Consider the following 22,719-nt stretch of genomic DNA (forward strand, 5'->3'; position numbering starts at 1 on the left):
TTATGGTAAGGCGACCATAAGTATTTTTCAGTACAAACCACCTTAAACGGGCTTATTGCTGTCTGCTTGGTATCCACTGTGCTCCTTTTAAATCGACAAGCTTCTCTCTCTTCGATCCTTACTAGGGTGGTCTGTTATGTTGACAAACACCTTCATAACAACCTTTACTTCAGACTGTCAACGTAAAAGGGAAGGTTGTGGTTGGTTCCTTGGGATGGAGGCACCCCCCCACCCCACCCCCAGAATGCTTCACCAATGGCCTAGCATTCTTTCACACAGGAAAAAAAAAATCAGACTCAGCTTTCATGGACTGAGAACCCATTCTGTCAGAAACACTGAGCTCTGCATTTTATAAATGCATCAACATCGGTCCCTGGAACAAAGCCTAGGAGGTTGCAGACTCTCCCAGGCCAAGCCCATGCAAGGGGACTCTCTATGCAAGGGGAGGGTATAAAGTTGTCAGACTTCATGGTGTGTTGTTCCATGAACATAGGCCGAAGAGTAAGCAGACACATGAGAGAGAGAGAGACAGAGACAGAGAGAGAGACAGAGACAGAGACAGAGGAAAGACTAAAGGCACTTTCTAAAGATGTTGTGAGTGGGTGTATATATATTTTATGGTTTTAGAACTTTATTGTAGAAAGGCAGGGAGAAAGGAGAGAAGGTAGAGAGAGAGAAGCCGGCCATGGCCTCGTGGAGAGAGGGGGGAAGGGAAAGAGAGAAGGAGGGCTAGAGAGTAAGAAAGGCGAGGGCTAAAGAGCTTCTTAATATTTTAAAAACTAAATAGAACTGTTTTATTTATTTATTTATTTATTTATTTATTTATTTATTTATTTTCATGGCTCTTCTCTAGTATACCACACCACCTTACTTCCTCCAATCACTTAGAATTCTAGAGCTATCAAAGAGCAAATACAAGTTCTGACGTTAAGGAGGATTCTACCCGCTCCCTTTGGCTCAGACCTTGGAAGTAGGTCTGAAATAATTCTACCTAGCAGCTGGGGCTGCAGCTCAGTGATATAAGAGGACTTAGGTAGCACACCAGAGTCCCTGGGTTCAATTCTCACCACCAAACAATAACAAAAATTGAGACTACTAATAATTAACCCCACCCAGACTGAAGCTGCTATCTGGAAAGTTCCAAGTCCTTCAGCAGTCTGTGAGTGAAGCCCCTCTGGGGTGGAAGCATTCAGTTCAGTCAAATGTCAGTATCACCCGGAGCTGGGAGACATACGTAGAGATGACAGCATCCCACACAGAGGAGACAGCAACTCACATAGAGGAGACAGCACCTCACTTTGCATTCAGAAGACCTGACTTCTTTCACAGCCACTCACAAACTCTGTGGTCATCCCCAGGTCTCTCTCAAGCCCAGCTTCTCCGTGTCTGGGGTGGCGCTGGAGCTCTGAGCAGTTGTCTTGCTCAGGAGCAACCACCATGCTAAACAGTGGACATCAGTTACATTTGAAATTTCAATGCACAAGTGCTTAGTATAAATCAAGTACATTTCCATAATATCAGAGGCATAACTACACTAAAAAAAACTATTTTGTTTATATGAAATTCTAATGTGTGTGGGTGTCCTGCATTTTTCCATTTCTTCTGCTTTTTTTTTTTTTTTTTTTTTCTCCTGCCTCCAGTTGCCTTAGCTGTTGTCTTGGTCACTTTTCTATTGCTGTGAGAAGACACCATGACCAAAGCAACTTGTAAAAGAAAGCCTTGGATTTATGAGTTCTTAGTCCCATGGCCATCACAACAGGGAGCATGACAGGAGACAGGCAGGCATGGCACTGGAGCAATAGCTGAAAGTTCACATCAGAAGACAATAACCATGAGGCGGAGAGACAGAGGGAGGGCGGGAGGGAAGGAGGGAGGGAGGGAAGGAGGGAGGGAGAGAGCAAGCTAACTGGGAATAGCATGGGTTTTTAAAACCTCAAAGCCCATTCCCAGTGACATTCCCAATCTCCTCCAACAAAGCCACCGCACCTCCTAAGCCTTCCTATTTCCTCCAACTAGAAACCAGTCATCCAAATATATGAGCTTATGGGGGCCAAATCATTCAAGTTGCACAGCTATCTTCTAGGGGACTTCCCTGATTTGTCTGTTTAATGTGAGTGTTCCTCAGAAATATATCTACAGTCCCCTTTACCTCCCTCCCTCTCGCCATCCTAAGATTAATGCTACCATTTTGGCACACATATGTTCCAAGCTTCTCCTTATTTCCAGTCAATCCTAGACTTATATCTTCCTCTGCCTGTGAAACATTAGCACGATGCTCTGAAGGACTAAAATCCAGCAGGTGCATCCGGTGTCAGATTAGTGGATCTGGTGGGTAAGTTCTTGCTCTGTCCTTTGATGTCATCACACACTCTTATCTCCTGGTGAGCATCTAGGAGGTGGCAGGCATGATGGATAGCTCTCTTTCTAGATGTTTCCCTCCAAGATATGCCTGTGTGTGTGCTCTGACGCATTTGCACACCCTCTCACACTTCTTTAGTTAGTCCTAGCCTTTAATTCCTCTTTAATTTCTCTGAGTAGTTCCTTGTCTGGTGGCCCTGATCCCACCTTTGGTGGCCAGCGCTCATCACTTGGCCTAATTCAGTCTTCTCCTTTCTTCTTTTCCCTGTTCACTCATTAATTTGCTAAATAACTTGTTGGATTCTTTCTATCTCCACCAGGAGTCCACAAATCACATTTCTCAGGCTCACATCAGACTTGGTTTCTCCCCTGGCTTAAAAGTCTTGGAACATGGAGCTTGTGGTGGTTTGAATATGCTTGGCCCAGGAAGTGGCACTAATTGGAGGTGTGGTCCTGTTGGAGAAAGTGGATCACTGTAGGGTAGGCTTTGAGACCCTCCTCCTAGGTGCCTGGAAGACAGTCTTCTCCTAGTAGCCTTCAGATGAAAACATAGAACTCTCAGCTCCTCCTGTGCCATGCTTGCCTGGATGCTGCCACCTTGATAATAATGGACTGAGCCTCTGGACCTGTAAACCAGCCCCAATTAAATGTTGTCTGTCTTAGGGTTTTACTTCTGTAAACAGACACCATGACCAAGGCAACTCCTATAAGGCATTGCACTATCCAGGCAGGCATGGTACAGGAGGGACTGAGAGTTCTACATCTTCACCTGAAGGCTGCTAGTGGAAGACTGACTTCCAGGCAGCTAGGATGAAGGTCTTAAAGCCCACCCTCACAGTGATACACCTACAATGAGGACACACCTTCTAATATTGCCGCTCCCCGGGCCAAACACATTCAAACCATGGCATTGTCCTTTATAAGAGTTGCTTTGGTCATGGTATCTCTTCATAGCAATGGAAACCCAAACTAAGATAGAGCTATAGAGATGGCTCAGTGCTTAAGGGCATGTATTGCTCCTGCAGTGGACCCCTGTTCTATTTCCAGCACCCACATGGTGGTTCACAACTATCTGTAACTCCAGTTCTGGTTCCCTCTTTGACCTCTGAGGGTACCAGCATACATGTGGTGCACAGACATATGTAGGTGCTATTTCTTAGCTATTTTATTGGGTTCTTATATCTACCACCCTTCCAAATCTTATTTCACCCTAATCCCTTCCATCACCACCCCAACACTAGGTAGGAGAGAAAGAAGGTTAGAGGGTAAAGGGGGTGTAGGCCTCCTCAGAGTGCTTCCTGCTGACCAGAGACATCATCAAATTCCATGGGGCAAGTTCAGTCTTTGTAGTCAGGATATCTAATTTCTTTGCTCACGATCACTTGACAAACCACAACAGCAGCAAGCTGGAGTAACAGGGGGAGCAGCAGCCTCCCCATGTATCCCTTCTCCAGAGTCCCAAATGTAAACTCTCTGCAGCTGGCAAAAATCACTCCCCTCCTAGAGCAGGAGTCAATCACAGTTAATGGCTGTGGACAATCCGAAGCAGCCCCATATCCCACACCTGGGATTAAAACAAAAGACATGTTCATATAACACAACTGTTTTGTTTTTTTTTAAAGAAACCAGTATTCTCACTACAGACATGTACAGGAAAAGCACACATGCACATACATTTAAAACAAAACAAACAAACAAAAAAAAACTTATCCAGGAATAGTGGTGCACACTTCAATCCTAATACTTGAGGGATGGAGGGAGAGGTAGGCCCTTCTCTGCAAATTCAAGGTCAGCCTGGTCTACAGAACTAGTTCCAGGTCAATCAGGGCTACACAGAAAAATTCTGTCTTTAAAACCAAGGAAGGAAGGAAGGAAGGAAGGAAGGAAGGAAGGAAGGAAGGAAAGAAAGAAAGAAAGAAAGAAAGAAAGAAAGAAAGAAAGAAAGAAAGAAAGAAAGAAAGAAAGGAAGAGAGAAAGAGAGAAAGGGAGAGAGAGACAGAGACAAAGAGGGAGAGAAAGGAAGAAAGAAAATGAGGAGGAAAGAAGGGAGGAAGATCTATCTTGAGAATCAAGCATTAACAGTGCATGCCTTTGATCACATCACTCAGGAGTCGGAGGCAGGGGGATCTTTATGAGTTTTAGCCAGTGTGATCTAAAGAGCCAGTTCCAGTATTGGAGGGGCTACAGAGAGAATGTTTGTCTCAAAGAAGAAGAGGAGGGGGGGGGGAGAAGGGGAAAGGAGGAGGAGGAGGAGGAGGAGGAGGAAGAAGGACTAAATAAATAAATCTTGGACCATGTGCAGAAACCCAAGAGTGTGGGTTCAAGTCTCCATGACTGGGCCTCACCTCATCTTCCTGTGCACACCCATTGTCATGGTCCACAATCTCCTTGAGTATCTTCCTCTCCTGGTTGCAGTCAGCATTCTCTGACACCCCTGGCCTCTTGTTTCTGCTCATTGGGACAGCTGGCAAGCCCCTGGGCCAGCTGTCTAGACCCCTGCTGCTCAGGAGACAGAATCTTTCCTTACAACAGGAATTCTCTGGCACCTCAGCCAAAAATAAAATAAAATAAAATAAAATAAAATAAAATAAAATAAAATAAAATAAAAAATAAAGGCAGAATTGTGCTGCTATTTCCTAGGCGTGGACTGTATGAATCTCTTCCCCTTCCAGCTCAACCTCCTCTTTTATATAAAGAGGAAACATCTCAGACATGAAGTCTTTCTCCATAAGAACTGCCTCGAATGGAAGCCATTTTGTCTCTAGAACCTGCCTCGGAGGCTGGGGGTGGATGGAGGCTGGGGGTGGATGGGGCACTCTTAGGTTTATTTGTCTAATAGTCAGTTAACAAACACATTGAGGTCTTATGAAGGCCCAGATCCCGGGAATGAGGGAGGACCGGCAGATTCCAAGACCCTTGACTTCCTGGGTCTCACCACACACATCTGCCAGTCCAGTCAGGCTCCTCAGGGTCCAGGTAGAATTAGGCTAGGCGGACACAGCAGAAAATACAAGGAAAGTTCTGCTTCCGGGTGAGTTCGTTCTCCTTGATTTATTCCCCCAACAAATAAGCCTATTATGAGCTAGGGAGTTTTTGCAACAGATAAGCAGACCCTCATTCTTCCAGAACACGGATTTCAGGATGGTGAGGGAGCCAGAAAAACGAAAGAGCGAAAGGCACAACCAACTTAGAAGTTGCTTCTGAGGCAGAAGCTTCTGAGGTAGAGAGGGCAGGGAGAAAGATGGTGTTTTAAATATGGCTTCTATGAGAAGGCAAATGATCTTTGAGGGATGGAGATAGGGGAAATCCACATTTGTGCTTTTTTTTCCCCCTTCCTGCAAATATCTCACCAGGGAGGCCGCGGTGTGCATGGGGAGAAAAGGCCAGGATCGCAGAAACGGTTCCAGTTTGAGCTGTACCTGATGGACACTTGAAAACCGGCTAGGGGCGGGGAAGCGGGCGCTGAGGCCCAGGGGCTGGGGGGGGGGGGGGGTCGCAGGGCTGTCAGGCTAATCCGGCTGCCTGCTCCCACCCTGCCCCTCCCTAGGGGGCGTTTGTTCCGCGGAGAACAGTTCAGCCGAAGGGAGCTCGGCCTGGAGCTTTAAGTAGAAAAGCAAAGCAGCTCTGCTGCGGGGAAGACCACAAGAGGAACTGGGGAACGCAGAGGCAGAAGGCAGGGCGACAGGGCCACCGTGCGCCCGAGGAGCAGACCTAGCTGCCCGTACTGCTCCACGAAGCAGAACTTTTTATTAAGTGATTGCCTGGCGGCAGCCTAGGAACACCGAGCAGGGAGTCCATTACCCATCGCGGAATTTGGACATAGCCAGGTTGCCAGCGCCTTCTCTTCAGGCCGGGTGAAAACACCCCGGGACAGGTCAGTCCCTGCCCCGGGGCTCCCCCGCTCCGAGTTACACAACCAACCGTTTCACCATTTCGGCACAAACCCCGGTCCACTGTGGGGCCGCACATTAAAAAGTGTTATTCGCTTTGAAGGTTTTGTCTAATGGTTCTAAACTGAAAGAAAATGTTTTCCTATTACTTAATTCAATCATAGCGAAGAGACTTGGTAAAAAGCCCACGGATTTTGTCCCAAAGTGTGACAGAGTTCTCTTTGTGTTTGCTTATCCTCCGCTGTCACACACTTTAATTCGCCTCTCTTTATCTGGCATTCAAAACTTTCTTCAATGACATTCAATAAGGTCTAGGGGCTGGAGGGAGAGGGGGAAACTGGTTATTCTCCCCCCCCCCATATTCTTTCCCAGTAGCTTTGGCCTTGCTTGTATTCAAGGGCTCTTAACCCTTTCCTCGCTTGGGGCGTTGGGCAGCTCCCAGGAGAGCCCTTGCATTGGCACCTCGGCTGACTTGCCAGCTTTGGAGCGCAGCAGCCTCCCCCTTCTACCCTCGGGCAGCGTCCACACCCGTTCCGCCCTAACCCGCCTCAGCCCAGCGGGGAGCCCCTCTCCAGTCTCAGCTCTCCCGCCACCCAGCCCAGCCCAAATTTCCCAGAGAGCAATTAGAACGGGAATTAGGCTGCATTGATGCGTACCGGCTGGTTTGCGGGAGCTTTGGGGCCGAGACCATAGCTTGGGGGCACCGCATGCCAAGCACCAGGGGACCACTGAGCCCTCACTCTTGCTAGATGGCGAGATGGCACGCCCTCCACGCAGGTTAGCTCCCCCTATGGCGACCCTCCCATTGTCAAGGCAGTTGCTCTCACACACACCCTCTCCCATAACAAATCATCTTTGATTTTTTTTAACCAGTTGTTTGTGGCGGCTCGGATGTCATGAACACTGCAAACCCATGCAGAGGCCTCGGGTTTGGGCGGCCTTGCACTGATTCATCCCCCCCCCCTCCACCCCCTCCGGAAAGCTCCCCTTTCTTGGTCTCATGATTCCGTTCACGGTTCAGAGCAGGTGACTGCGGCGATTTGTAAAATCGAAAGTAGTAAATTCGAAATCTTTTATGCTAATTTCCCATTGTATGTTAAACGCACAGGGACAGAGACAGCTCTGAATCCTGGGATGATTTTTTTTAAAACTGAAGCTGTGTACACAGAGCGTGGCATTTGAAGTTGTTTAACCATTGTGTGACCAGAAAGAAGAAAAAAAAAAAAAAGAGTGCGGCGACGGTAGGAGGAAGCAAAGGGCAACAGAAACTGGGAAAGACAGAAAAGTGCTCCTCCTTTCTCTCCAGCCGTGGGAAGGCAACGTTTTTGAGTGCACCGGCGTGTCTAGTGGAGTGTGTGCGAGTGGAGAGTGCGCGCGCAACCTCTGGGAGAGTCTACACCATCCACACTCACCACGTTTGGTGGGGTGGGAAAGCTTCATAACCACGAACTCGGCTCTCACTCCCCTTGCTCTATATCTGTCCGTATTTTCAAAGACTACCCACTCGCGTACTTGTTTTGTTGCTATTTCTTTACATACACGGCCCTGTTGTTGAAGGGAAGAGCTGGTTGGCCAAGGGTCCGCCGAACAAAGACGAGGAGTCACAGGCAACACCAAAATTTGGAGCCTTTGATTTTCTGAGAAAACACGGACAGAGATGAAGTTAGTCTCCAATGAGGACTAAGGAGCCTTTCTCTCATCCTCTGAGGCGCACTCAGAAACCTTGTTTTTCTGTCTCCAAATAGTGCGGGAGAAGAGATTCCACAGGTGGGAATGGTGGCCGCCCATTAGGATGCTCCACAGGATGCAGAGCTGAGCTTCGAGAACTAAGCGAAAGCGATACACTTGGTGGGACGGGTGTTGGGGGGAGCGAGCAAGGAAGAAGTAACAGAAAGAAAGGGACCAGAATCAAGTGGGCAGAGGAGATGGGTGTGCGCCCACGGGAATCTGTGCAAGCGAGGCAGCACGGGTGCGGAAATCAATAAGATAAATGGACCGATCGCCAGCGCAAAGCCAAAGGAAAGTAAGAAATAAAGAGAAAGAAAAGAATATTAAATCGCGGGAGAATGAGAAAATAAACCCGAAAAGGGAAGAGGAGGGGGGCGAGAGCGCCTGTTACGGCGTGGGTGGGGTTGACAAGAATAGAGTACATTATGCAGTTCATTTAGTTAACAAGTGAAATAATGAGGAAGCGTGCAGAGTGAATGCCAAGAGAAAGGGCACAAAAACCCTATTGAGAGGCCCCGGCCGCTCCTGGCGTAGCCCATCACATGGCAATAGTCCTATTTAAGCGGCGCCGCCGGCGTCTTTCAGCACCACTAGCGCTGGCCAGCACCTCGCGCGCTCCGGGCGGCGCCCGCAGCAGCAGCCAAGGTGATTCCAGCCCGGGCTTGAGCCGCGCGTGGAGCCTCCGGAGCCCGGGAAGCTGCGGGTGGCCGCGGCCAGGGGAAGCCACGACAGGATCTGCAGTTCCCTCGGGCTCCAGGGGCGGGCTGGCGGCAGGTGGACCGCGCGCCGGAGCCATGCCGCGCTCCTTCCTGGTGGATTCCCTTGTGCTGCGGGAAGCCAGCGACAAGAAGGCTCCGGAGGGCAGCCCGCCACCGCTCTTCCCCTACGCGGTCCCGCCGCCGCACGCGCTCCACGGCCTCTCGCCGGGCGCCTGCCACGCGCGCAAGGCCGGCTTGCTGTGCGTGTGTCCCCTCTGTGTCACCGCTTCGCAGCTGCACGGGCCCCCCGGGCCGCCGGCGCTGCCGCTACTCAAGGCGTCCTTCCCTCCCTTCGGATCGCAGTACTGCCACGCACCCCTGGGCCGCCAGCACTCCGTGTCCCCTGGAGTCGCCCACGGCCCGGCCGCGGCCGCAGCAGCTGCTGCACTCTACCAGACCTCCTACCCGCTGCCGGATCCCAGACAGTTTCACTGCATCTCCGTGGGTAAGCGGGATCCCCGCGCGAAATTGGGGGGGGGGCGGTGGTCCCGGGGTGGGGTGGAGGGAAGTGAGTGAGCTAGGGATGGGGAAACGGCGCGCTATGGGGGCGGTGAGGATACTCGAGGGGCGCTCACAGTGCTAGACTGGGACCGGGCGTAGGAACCGGGTAGAAGCCAGAAGGACCCTGGGTCTGGGGCGAAGGGGAAGGGGTTGAGGCCAGCTTTGAGAAGTTCCTTAAAGGGGTCTTAGGGACAACTGATTCCGAGGGGAACTGGAGTGTGTGACTTGGCAAGGAGGCACCCGCCTGTGGAGTGATGAATGGAAGGATGGAAGGGATGTGTGCCTGAGTCCAAGGTTGAGGCTAGCCTTAGTTCAGCGGGAAATTAGGCCCAAGGCTCAGAGGTTTGATGATGATCTCTCTCTCTCTCTCTCTCTCTCTCTCTCTCTCTCTCTCTCTCTCTCTCTCTCTCTCTCTCTCCTCTCTGTCCCCCGCATCGCCCTCCAGACAGCAGCTCGAACCAGCTGCCCAGCAGCAAGAGGATGCGGACAGCGTTCACCAGCACGCAGCTCCTGGAGCTGGAGCGAGAGTTCGCCTCCAACATGTACCTCTCCCGCCTGCGGCGCATCGAGATCGCGACCTATCTGAACCTGTCCGAGAAGCAGGTGAAGATCTGGTTTCAGAACCGCCGGGTGAAGCACAAGAAAGAAGGCAAAGGCAGTAACCACCGCGGCGGAGCTGGGGCGGGGGCCGGCGGGGGCGCACCGCAAGGCTGCAAGTGCTCTTCGCTCTCCTCAGCCAAATGCTCAGAGGACGACGACGAATTGCCCATGTCTCCATCTTCCTCCGGGAAGGATGACAGAGATCTCACAGTCACTCCGTAGGTGCGCCTTTTAGAGGACCATTGGTTTCCCCACCCCCACCCCGGCCCTTCCCGCACTTCAAAGACTGGTTCCCAGGCACCCGCTGGCCAATTGACGGATTTCGTTGGGCTTTGCGGTGGTGCGCAGCTCTAGGCAGAGCTAAGACCTTAGCAGACACTTGAAGACAGTGCCCCTGTCCCTTGGGCTTCAGGGTGTTTAGGACGACTCCAAGTGATGAAGGCTGGGTCCTCCTCCTAGGACACAGCCTCTTCTCCCAGGCACGCAGGCCCGAGCACAGCGCCTTGCTGACCGCCAGCGCCTCTTCGCCCACCAACTCTGGGCTGGTTCAAGCTTCCTCGGTTCCACTACTCTCTCCTTCTCGGTCAATCTGGGCTTTTCACTTCGCGAGTGGCTGTTTCTTTTCTTTTAACATTTTCTTCTTGCCCCCAACTCCCCTCCCCCCGCTGTGGTCGTTTATGCAACACGTCTATGGACTTAACTTTTCCTTCCCTCCTCGGGAAGTCTCTCCCTTCTGTCCGTTTGTCCCTTAAACAGGGATCAGGTCTTGCTGTTCGAAGAAGTCCCCCTAGCAGAGAGAACTGTCTCACATGGTATTGTACTGGGGGAAATGACTCTGTTTCCAATACGCTCTAAACCCCCTTCAAATGAAGCCGCTGTAACCAACCTCTCCCCATCGTCCAGGCCCCGACTCCCTCTGGGGACTGACTGACTGTGTCATTGTATGGTCTCTGTAATGCCAGAAGATATTTATTTATTTATTTATGTACAAAATTTTAAATAAACTTTTTTTTTCTTAGAAATTCCCCTGCCTCCGGGGTCCCCAGGCTTACGCTGTAGGCCAGGCAGACACAGGCATGGGCTGGCACTCTCTGCTTGGGCGCTGCAGAGGTCTAAGCTCAGCTCCTCCACTTACAGGTAGCCACTCTCCTCCCCACACCTGCAGCTCTCTTGAAGCTCCGGGACTCTGCTCCAACTCGTGTCCTTCCCAGTATTCCTGTGCAGGGCGGGCCGGCTGGCTGTTCCCTCCGATTTCCAACAAAAGATGCTATGCTTCCCTGGCTAATTCCAAGGGTAGAAACCAGGGATCCAACCTTCTTAGGGTTTGAGCTGCTCTAGCCTTTAGGAAGGGTGCGCCCTGTTTTTGCCTGTTTTTTTTTCAGGCAAAAGGTCCCTGGAAGGTGGCACACGATTCCAGGTGATTCCGGCCTTCCTCGGGGATCTGTGTGGGCTTTTTATGTATCTGTATTAGATGAGATGCGTGGAGTTCCGCCGAGCCGGTGAGCGCGTACGCGCTTAGACACCCAATAGCAGGTGTTACTGCGGACTCAAAGCTGGGCGAACTGCGGACCCAGGTGCTCTGCATCTATTTCTTATCGGATACCTAGAACTCTTCTCTTTGTTCCAGAAGCCCACCACCCGTTCTCTAATCGCCCCGAGGAACCACGAACGAACCCGCTGTATTTAGGCAAAGATTCTTTTGAGCGGAAAAGAAGTGTAGCTAGGATTGCTCAGCATTCGTGATGGTCCCTTGTATTGTCTTCTCATTAAAACCAGGCTCAGTGCGAGGGTCTCTCTCTAGTTCCCCTCTAGAACAGTGTGCGCCCCCTCTCACCCCCCAGAAGCCACTTTTGATTCCCCGGTTTTTGTGCAGGAGAGCGAAGGGGGCTGGTTACTTGCCCCTGCGCACCCTTGGCCCCGCTCCCATTCCCATCCATCCGAGCCTCAGTTTCACTCGGACTAGTTCTCTGTCCTCCCTGGAGAGGTCATGGTGCCAAACTAAAGGCAGCCAAGGTTTTCAGGACCCTAGAATAGCGACTGCCGATTTGTTGCTAGGACGACTTCAGCGCCTTCCCGGCTAACATGACCACCTCGTTAGATTTGTTGAGTCCTTCATCTTCATGAAACCCACAAGTGTGTCTTTGGCTAGGATTCAGGGGTGGACTGCAGCAATGACTCTCAGTATGAAGAAGGCTGCAGTGGATTCGAAGGGCTCGTTTAAAACCAGGCCCTCACCAAGATTACCTGGATGGGTGGCTTTTGCGCAAAGGACAGGCTCGGCGAGAGGTGGGAGGCAAGACTAAGAAAGAAAGGTAGAGGCTGAAGCCCTTCCTCTTTCACACCCTACTCCGTCGCCACCCTGCCTGGGTCTTGCTCTCTCCCAGTGGCCTGCAGAAACTGGTGGTGATATGTGGTGTGCTGAGTCCACAGCAGTTCAGCTCTCCTGGGAGCCAAGTTTCTTCTCTGGAGGTTTCTTTCCCAGGGCTTACATTTCCTGCCATTCTTGGTTTTCGGCTTTCTGGTGGACGACCCTGACGCATAGTGGGAAAGAGCGCGGCCTGCTCCTGCCGTCTCAGTCTTTCCCTAGGCCAACTTGAAACGCAGCGCAGCGCAGGAAAGAGCGGAGGCAGCCTTGGCAGCGAACTTCTGGGCTCACCTCACCGTCCTGCCGCCTGGACCCCAGTGACGGATGTCTAAAAGCACACACAGGCCTCACCTTACAGCCTCCAGCATTAATGCAGAAATAGCCTAGGTTTTGTAGGTTATGTCTCCAGGTTGAAGTCAGGGGTCAAAGCCGTCATCCAAAACATAGTTTCAAACTCCATCCCAGAGAGACACAGCCCAGCCTTTAAAACTCGGGGTTTGAGCTGGAATTTAGAATTTGTAAGACAAATTTTAAAATTAGACCAAACCTGAAGATCAGGATGAAATTTCCTATAAATTGTCGTTGAGTTGGGGAAATCCACATACAGATTGCCAAGTTTATTTTGGCGATGAAGTCCTTTTCCCAGTAGAGTTTGGTGGCTACGAGTTTAGATGGCTAGAATCCACCGTCCTGGCTTTACAAACTATTTTTACCATTCACTTAAACTGGGTAATTGTGCTCAGTTTCCGTGTGATATTAAAGGACAGAATTTACATAGGACACTAAGCACAATGCCCACCAAATTTCAATGAAAATTAATTGATGTTGTTGTTGCATTGAGAGTGTTACCAATAATATCAACACCTGTGACAGAAGTGTGTAGCTATTACTGAGTTATTTAGGGAATGCTGAGATGACACACAGTTTTAAACCAAATGAAGAACTAGAAGAATCTGAGCAGGTAAAGGTTTGGTGGTGAGGCTTGCCCAGGGCTGGAGAGGTGGAAGCCATTCATGATCAGATGAGAGGCAGGGCTGGGCCCTCTGCTAGGAAATGAAGAATCTCTTCAAACAGGAATCCTCTTCCCATCTTCCCTGGCCCCTCTGCTAGGAAATGAAGAATCTCTTCAAACAGGAATCCTCTTCCCATCTTCAAGTGGACCAGCTCCTCCATCTTGCTTTGCTGATGTCTCCATTCATGATTCTCTGAAGACTCTGCCCTATTAAGGATGCTAACCTGTATCCATGGTCTCTACCTTTGATTGCCAGTAGTTTATTTTCTCTCTCTCTCTCCATCCCTCTTCCTCTCTCTCTCCATATACATTACATATTATATATCTATCTACATATCTATGCATCTATACATTTATATCTATATATCACCTGTATATCTAAGATATCTCTATCACCTGTATATCTAAGATATCTCTCTAGAGAGATATGGGTATATACCTATATATGGATCTGGATATAGAAATAGGTATCACTTGAGACAGTTAAGGATTGTTGCAAAAAGTCTCCTGGGCAGAAATGCTTCAGGTTGAAAACCACTAACCTGACTTATCCCCGCCCCCAATGAAGTCCTAAATGGCCAGGATTGCACAGCTCAATTCTGAGCGTTCTTCCTCCCTCTCTCTCAGTTCCCTGGGTCTCAGACAAGTGAGGTGCTGGACCTGAGCTGTGGTGTGGTGTGAGAGAAGGAAGGGGAGGCTGCACAGCAAAGGCCTCACTCCTCTCCTGGAGCAGCTCAGGGCCAAAGGTTGGCATCTGGAGGGCTTGCTGGTGAGTGGCTCAGAAGCCCGCAGAGGCTTCCCAGAGCTTCCCGTGTGTATGCATGGCTCAGGGCTTGTAGACGAGTGGGCTTCACAAATTAAGTAAAGCCATGCAATCTCACAAGGGAACCTTTCAGGAGAGCATTTTTTGAACTTGATGTGGTGTGTCCCCCACAAATCTTTCTCCTCTCCTGCCCTTTCCTCCCTTCCCCTCCCCCTCCTCCATTATGTTTTCTAGAGCCAGTTTTTATCAGTGCTTAACAGTTTAAATTTAAAAATCAACTCTTTTTAAAAATTAAACTCTTATCTTTAACTCAAAGAAAGAAACCTCTGAAAACAGGGACCAAAGAGGTCTGGTAGTATTACTCGGTGACAGAATACACGCTGGTCACATGTAAGGCCATGGGTTCAAACTAGAGCCATCAAAATTGTCCATATACAGGTAATTGATGCCAATGAATATAAAACAGCAGATAAAGGGCTGGCTACTGTACTGGTAGGTTTGTGTGTGTAAACGTGCATGCATGTGTGTGTATATAAGTGTGTGTGTGTCTGTGTGTGTTAGAAAGGCTAAGGCAAAATGAAGGCTTTTTTTTGTTGTTAGTGGTGGGGTTTTGTTTTTGTTTCTAAGACAGGATTTCTTTGTGTAGCCCTGGTTGTCCCGAAACTCAATCTGTAGACCAGGCTGACCTCAAAATTAAGTTCAAGGCCTTTGCCCCATAGTGCTGGGAATGAAGGCATGGCCCACAACGCCTGGCACAAAATGAACAGTTTTATTTTATTTTTTAAATTGAAAAAATAGCTTTGATTGTTGTTTTCCGGGCTGGAGAGATGGCTCAGCAGTTAAGAGCACTGGCTAATCTTCTGAAGGTCCTGAGTTCAAATCTGGGCAACCACATGGTGACTCACAACCATCCATAATGGGATCTGATGCCCTCTTCTGGTGTGTTTAAAGACAGCTACAGTGTACTTACATATACTAATAAATAAATAAATAAAAATTTAATTCTTGTTTTCCCTTTAATGTAAGATCAAGGGAAAAATAGCTTTCTGTTCTTTTTTTTTTTCCTCCATTATTCACTTTACATCCTGATCTTGGCCCCTCCCCTCCCCACACACCGCCTCACACAGCCCCTCCCCCAAAACAAAGGGTTTTTTGTTTGTTTGGTTGGTTTTCCTTTTTTTAAAGATCTATTTATTTATTTTATGTATATGAGTATATACACATAATGTATATAGCACATGATGTACACATTTTATGTCTATGAGTATGCTGTGGTTCTCTTCAGACACACCAGAAAAGGGCGTCAGGCCTCACTACAGATGGTTGTAAGCCACCAGGTGGTTGCTGGGATTTGAACTCAGGACCTCTGGAGAGCAGTCAGTACTCTTAACCGCTGAGCCTCTCCAGTTTCTCTAGCCCGAAGGTTTTTAAAATATAAGGAAACCACTCAAAGGAGACTGAGGGCACAGCTCAGCTGATAGCATGCTCCCTGACTGGAGACTGAGGGCACAGCTCAGCTGATAGCTCTCTGACTTGCATGAAGGGCTGGTCTCCTCCTCCCAAATGCAACCCCATCCACAGCATAGACCCGGGTAGAATCTGGTACTGAGGAGGTAGAGGCAGGAAGATCAGAAATTCCACACCACCCTTGGCTACATAGTAAGTTTATGGCCAGCCTAGGCTACATAAAGCCCTTCCTTAAAAACCAAACCGAACAGGAAAAACAGCTGGTGGACCTAAGAGACTAGGCTAGCCACTGTACCTGGAGGATCACCCTGTCACACCCTGGGGCTCCACCCCTGGGGCTCCTAGGTTCTTTTTGAAGCACTAGGGAAGGAGGGATAAGACTGGGAACTTCCCATCTGACAACAGGTTTCTGGACCTCTGTGTGAGAGCATTCTCAGCTCAAGGGGGAGGGAGACATGTCCCTTGAGCCATGCCCAAATTGGGGGGGAGGGCGGTAAGAAGGGGTGCTGAGATTTTTGTTTTTATTCCTCCCTTGAAAATTTCATACTTTTATATAATTGATTTTGATTATATCAACTGCCTGTTCTTAGGGACCCTCCTCTCCCTGCACCCCCCTCTCAACTTCACATTCTTAGTTTGCAGCCTGTTGAGCTGGCTGGTGTTGTCCTTATTGTGTGGATGTGTGAAAGGCTAATGAAGGGCCTTGTGTTTTGGCATGCACTCAGGCTACAGTAGGTAGGGAAGATATGGCCCTCTTCCCTATGGTCAGACTGGGCCTGAGTTTAGAGCCTCCTTAGGGAACAGTTTCTTCTGCTGGTTGTGTTGGACTCTGCTATTTACTAAGACCAATGGGGTCAGTCCAGTAGTCACCTGGAGGGGTACTGGGGACACGGATAGCTATTTCCTTTGCGTTAGGATGATGTGACTTTTTCGAACCGTACTGTGTGTACTGAATGGAGCACTTCCTCCTACAATTATTGTGTTGCAGGCTTACCCTCTAATGCTCCTACTTACACTAGGAGGGAGGGGTTTTTTTATAGGCTGGAAGGTGAGATGTAGACACATTTAGAACATCAGGAACCCTTAAAAGAAGAGAAGATGAGGGCCCAAGACTCAGAAAAGACACAGGGGGGAGATGGATAACCCTGCTATCCCAACACTGGGGAGACAGCGCCCAGTTTAGAGGAACAGGGTTTCCAGGCCAGCCTGGGCTACATTGTGAAACCCCATCTCAGTGAAAACCAGAACCAGCCGGAGAAGGAAGCTCCTGCAAGGCAAAGAGAGAGCTTTAGAAGTACTACACAGCTACTGCCCTGGCCTTGGAGCTCAGCTTCAGGAACTACGAGTCAATAAATGTCCCTCGTTTAAACTGCCTGGTCCTGTTAAGGTGTCTTTGTCAAGGCGGCCCTAGGCGAGTTTTAAGAATTCTCTCTGAACTCAGGCTGTCTGACAAACATGAGTTTTTTGTTGTCGTTGTCGTTTGTTGTTGCTTTTGTTTCTGCTCAGCATCCATGTCTCTCTCTCTGATCATTACACCTAGGCTGTGTTCTTCCTGTCAAATGCAAATTAAAATCTTGCTGGGAGGTGGTGGCTCAGGCCTTTAACCCCAGAGGTAGAGGCAGGGGAATCTCTTGAGTTCCAGGCCAGCCAGGGCTACCCAGAGAAACAAAATGAAACAAAACTCTCTTCTGGAAAAGAGCATCTATTGAGATAGGCACTTGGGCCCTGTGGGACATCCCCCCACCCACAGAACAGCCCTGTGTACTAGGGCCAACTTCCCACTACCAAATCAAATGGAGGCTAGATAGATGTTGGGTGTCCACTGACTCACTCGATGCTACTCAGGTCTGGGAACAGGACGTCAGCAGGCTGAGGTGAGAGAAGAGTGACCCAGAGATGCATGCTGTGTACTTGTGAGTTGTTCCTTATTGAGCCTCCATTTGACAGTCAATGACCAGTTGTCCAGATGGACACTTCAGAGATGGCCTTTAGCTGGATACCCACACAGCAGAGACACTGCCTTGGCCTCATTCTCCTGCTTGCTTTCTATGCCCTTTTTAAAACCTTTTTATTGGTTCTTTGTGAATTTCACATCATGCACCCTAATCCCATTCATCTCCTTCTCCCCTCAAGCTCTCCACCCTTGCAACCCCCTCTCCAATAGAGAGAAGAAAATCTCTTTGTGGGAGCTGTAGTGTGTCAGTATGTCCCACAGTATACCCTTTTGACCACATTTCTTTGCTTGCAAATGTTCATTACAATGACTCCTTCGTCTGGTATGAGGCCTCTGGCTTCTGCTACTCGATCAATACTGAAACCTCACTGTGACACCTCTCAGATATTCTGTTGCTGCCCCGTGTCATAGAGATCCCTTAATTTGGATCTGTAGGACCAGCCCCTTCATGCATTCCAACAGTTCATTGATGGGGTAGATATTGGGGTGAGCCAATTGGAAGCCCTGCATCTGGGCCTACGAGGCATCTGAACTGGTCAGCTCACAGGCTTTCCCACTCTCATGCTCTTGGGGCTGGCTCACTTACAAACCCTGCAACCAGGACCAGCTCTACCCTGTTGCCCAGGTGAAGTACAGGGCCCACTCTGCTGCGTGTGGTGGCTGGTGAGGGACAGGGACAATTCTCTCACTCTCAGGAACCCATACCAGCTCTCTCGCCTGCCATAGATGGCAAGGGACAAGGGAGGGCGGGAGGGTGTCTCTCCCTCAACCATGCCACTGCCCAGCAGACAAGAGGCTGAGCCGGCTCTTCTGAGCTCTTAACTGACCCCCACATCCAGGGCCAGCTCTGTTGTGCTACCCCAGGGGAGGTGCAGGGTCAGCTCTCCTCAATGCTGCATCAGGTGAGAGGTAGGGCCAGCTCTCCTCTCTGCCACAGGAGCAAGGGAGAGAGGGAATCTCTGCCTTGTCCCCACCGGCCACCGAGTGGAAGGACTAGATCTCCCACACTTGTATCCTCAGCCAGCTCACCCGAAACTCCGGCAATTTGCAGGATCTGCTCTCTGGATTAACGCTGCAGGATTTTCCCTGTCCAATTACATTAGGGCAGCAGGAGGCCTGTGATTGGACAGGGACAAGGGAGGCGGAGCTAAGACTTGAAAGGTGGGAGAAGGGGAGAAGTGAACCTACGTGGCTTGAACCAGCCACAGGTAGTTATGATATCATAAGGTTAGAATAATTGGGATAAAGCTTTTATCATTATCAATTGGCTCTGAAATCATTGTATTGGCATCCTGTAAATTGTGATTTTATTGATACATAAATCTGTTTGGTTAACCATAATTAGAAGCTTTAAGAGTTTTGATTCTACTGGGTAATTAACTGGGTGTTGTGATGGCTGACCGTGGGGTGGGCGGTCGTTGAGTGAGAGGAACTTGGGAGCTCCGGCCCTGGCGGAGAGTTGGCGGGGTGGGAGATGCAGGAGTGTGGAGAGTTGGCAGGTTCATTTTTTTTTTTTTTTTAATATTTCTCGAAACAGAGTAATACAGCTGGCTAGGATGAGGTCAGCCCCACCCCCACCCTTCCCCACTTTCATGCCTCCAGTTCTGCACAGCCCTCACAAGTCAATATGCCTCCAGGAGGCAGCCTAGATCAGGCACATCTGCCTGGCCTTTGCTGGTAACAGTCCAGATGTGGCCCCCTGCGGCAGCACAGGTCAGGACCCCACCATGGTCTCAGGTGGCATCAGGCTGGTCCTCACTACCCTTGAGGCTACAGTTCTGCCTCTCTCTCTCTTCATGTGCCTGCATCCTTCTATTTCTCTTTCTCTTCCATCTCTCCACCACTGACTTGTTCCTCTTTGCGGTACCATGGGTCTCTGAGTGTCTGGGTCACCTCAGAGTGGTCTCAAGAATGCTCTGGGACTGGAGAGATGGCTCAGCGGTTAAGAGCACTGACTGCTCTTCCAAAGGTCCTGAGTTCAAATCAAATCTCAGCAACCACATGGTGGCTCACAACCATCTGTAAGGAGATCTGATGCCTTCTTCTGGTGTGTCTGAAGTCAGTTACAGTGTACTTACATATAATAAATCTTTGGGCCGGAGTGAGCGGAGCCAGAGTGAGTAGAGGTCCTGAGTTCAATTCCCAGCAACCACATGATGGCTTACAACCATCTGTACAGCTACAGTGCACTCATGTACATAAAATAAATAAATAAATCTTTGGGAGACAGAAAAAAAAAGAACGCTCTGCCCTGCTCATGTATTATGGTACCAGGTAGGGGTCATCTTGGGCATAGTCTGCCACCTACACCCTAGTCCTGTCCAGTGCTGAACTGGTGGTCATCTCAGGCTAGCTCCCTGTCTAGGCCCCATGGCACCAGTCATCTTGGGCTTGATCCTTGCCAGACCCACCCAAGTGGCCCCTTGCTATAGGGTTGTCAGTCCCGGGGGAGGGGGGTGTGTCAGTTCTCCTAGTCTCCTACTTGCTCCTCCTCCTAGGATCCCTTCCAGGCCTGCCTGGTGCCAGGCTGGTGGTTGTCTCAGGTTTACTTTATTCAGGGAATGTTAGGCTACGAACCATTCAGATGTTCACAGATCAGAACACTGAGTATAGACACAGCCACTCACCTCTCTGCTACCTATTGCACACACGTGTGACACAGCAGCCGCACCAGCACATTTAGGAGTGGCTCTACGCCATTCTTCCCCAGCTTTTCCATGGACTATCACATGATTTCCTTTTCCTTCTTTCCTTTTCTTTTAATTGTTGTTTTCTCGAGACAGACTTTCTCTGGGTAGCCCTGGCTGTTCTAGAGCTTGTTCTGTAGATCAGGTTGGCCTCAGAGATCTACCTGTCTCTGCCTCCTGAGTGCTGGGATTAAACCCTGTGCCAGCGCCACCCAGCTCATTTCCTTTTCCACTTTATTAGCCCGAACCGGCTTCTATCACCTGCAATGAAGAACTGGGAGTAACGGAGCAACCTGTGTCATGATCAATGTAAGACTAGTGTGTAGGCTATAGAAAGCACCGGTCTTCTACTGGGACTGAGTCGTATCCTGACCAGTGATAAGTCATAGAGTTGGTGCCAGAAATGGGGGCCGAGTCTATCCACATAGAGTTCTCTGCTCAGGGCTCCTTCCAGGCATCTAGGCAGGGGTGACAATTTAGGAGTCCTCATCCAAAGGCCATAAGGTAGAGCAGGACTAATCTCTCCTTGGCATACCCTCTGCTATCTGGGAGCAGCAGTGATTGGTTTCCTGAGAAGCCATGCACAGGACTGGGTGCAGGTTGTGCCCTCTTGAGTGGCCATCCACGCTGTATACTAATTCATTCAGTTGCCCTCTGACTTTCACAGTCATCAGGACATGTGTGTTCCTCTACACAATGATGACAGTACACTAATTAATAAATACTCTTAATTATGGTGGGGGCTTTTCTACTTGTTTCTATTTGGGGTTTTGCTATGTAGGCCAGGGTAGCCTCAAACTCTTTACCCTCCTGTCTCTGACTCCCCAGTGCTGACATTACAGGGGTGGTTTCACTCCTAAAGCAAACATAAATTTCAGCGTGGAAAGGGTTTAGAGCTTTGGACACTTTTCAGAGCATCTGAGTCCCCGAGACCAAAACGTTTGAGAAGGGCTGTGGCTCTTTCCTTGGCATAGCCCAGATCCATGTCTTTTATGTGTAAGGGTGTTTTTCCTGTGTGCATGTCTGTGCACCTTGTACATGCTTGGTATCTGGAGAAGGCTGAAAATGGTAACAGATACTCTGGAACTGCAGTTACAGGTGGCTGCGAGCCGCCATGCAGATGCTGGGAATGGAACCCAGGTCCTCTGAAAGATCAGCCAGTGCTCTTAAAGATCATCTTGGCAGCATCTCTCAATCCAAGCCTTAATCCTCCTAACAGCTGTGAGAAGCAGGATCCACAGAACCTGGAGAGGGCGGGACTGGGAGATGGGCACAGAGGCTGTGTGTGTGGGGGGTGCACAGAGGCTGAGGGGCTCTCGGCCTCATTCCAGGTCCATGTTCTCAAATGTATCGCACGCTGCTTCTGGGGCTTGGGTGTGCTCAGTAGTGCATTGTGTATAAGACCTAGCCTCCATTTCTGGCACTACACAATAAGAAAATTTAAAAATAAAAATTGAGAATGACTCTGTGAGCCACCCACAGCCTGGGTGCCCATTCAACTTCATAAGCTCAGGAGGCCCTGACATCGTGCCCTTCCCTTCGACTACACAGGAATTGAGGCTAGTGGCTACAGAAATAATTTAAAAATAAAATAATATTAGCCAGTGATAGTGGCCCCTGCATTCCCAGACCTTGGGTAGTCAGAGTGGAAGGGAGTCAAGAGTCTGAGACTAACCTGGGTTACATGGTAAGATCTGCTCTCAAAGATTTAAACTCAATCAATCAATAAGTCAAACACTTGCTAGGCCTGATGGGCTATTCATGCAACCCCATCGAGAGCACTGTGTGTTCCAAGGCTTGCCTGGGCTCCACACCAAGACCCTGTTACAAAACAAAAGAAGCCGGGTGTGGTGGCGCATGCCTTTAATCCCAGCCCTCAGGAGGCAGAGGCAGGTGGATTTCTGGTTCAAGGCCAGCCTGATCTACAAAGTGAGTTCCAGGACAGCCAGGACTACACAGAGAAACCCTGACTCGAAACCCCCCTCCCCCCAAAAAAGCAAAAGAAAACAAAACTTGTAGACTATCATAAAATAGCAAATAACTTTTAAAGTTATGTTGAGCACAGGAGTCATAACCTCTTTCCTTTCTTGCTTTTTATTGTAAAATATTATAATCATAAAAAAATATTTTATTTTACTTCTTAAGACAACGTTTCACTATGTTGCCCTGGCTGGCCTTGAACTGAGAAATCTGCCTGCCTCTACCTCCCAATTCGCAGTTTCTTACTTAATATCTGCCAATCTGACTTTGGGAACAAAGTATCAAGAGAATCATCTTCTCTCATAACAAACAGCAAGGATGGGCTGGTGAGGTGGCTCAGCGGGTAAGAGGACCGACTGCTCTTCCAAAGGTCCCAAGTTCAAATCCCAGCAACCACATAGTGGCTCACAGCCATCCATAATAAGATCTGGTGCCTTCTTCTGGTGTCGGAAGGCTTTTTTATGTGTACTTACACATAATACATTAATTAATAAATTAATTAATAAATTAATAAAATTTAAAAACAAACAAGCAAACAAACAACAAGGAAACTCCAGCCAGTGGGCAATAACACTGTTTCATATCTGTTTTGTCCTGGTAGTTTTTTGGTTTTTTTTTGGGGGGGGGGGGTTGTTTGTTTGTTTTTCGAGACAGGG

The 22,719-nt window shown here is 49.3% G+C and overlaps 1 protein-coding gene and 1 non-coding gene across 2 annotated transcripts; one reads left to right on the forward strand and one right to left on the reverse strand.

Moving 5' to 3' along the window:
• The first annotated feature begins 8,518 nt into the window (after positions 1 to 8,518).
• Gsx1 (GS homeobox 1) lies at positions 8,519 to 10,057 on the forward strand. Its single transcript, XM_021163920.2, has 2 exons — positions 8,519 to 9,179; positions 9,681 to 10,057. The coding sequence occupies exons 1-2, from the start codon at positions 8,519 to 8,521 to the stop codon at positions 10,055 to 10,057; spliced, it is 1,038 nt and encodes a 345-aa protein (XP_021019579.2).
• Positions 10,058 to 19,956: 9,899 nt separating this feature from the next.
• LOC115031207 (small nucleolar RNA SNORA17) lies at positions 19,957 to 20,086 on the reverse strand. Its single transcript, XR_003836826.1, has one exon. It is a non-coding gene; the product is annotated as a small nucleolar RNA SNORA17 (small nucleolar RNA).
• Between the last annotated feature and the right edge of the window lie 2,633 nt (positions 20,087 to 22,719).

The sequence above is a fragment of the Mus caroli genome, unplaced genomic scaffold (assembly GCF_978045245.1).
Source record: "Mus caroli unplaced genomic scaffold, Mus_caroli_1 scaffold_4, whole genome shotgun sequence".
Taxonomy (NCBI): domain Eukaryota; kingdom Metazoa; phylum Chordata; class Mammalia; order Rodentia; family Muridae; genus Mus; species Mus caroli.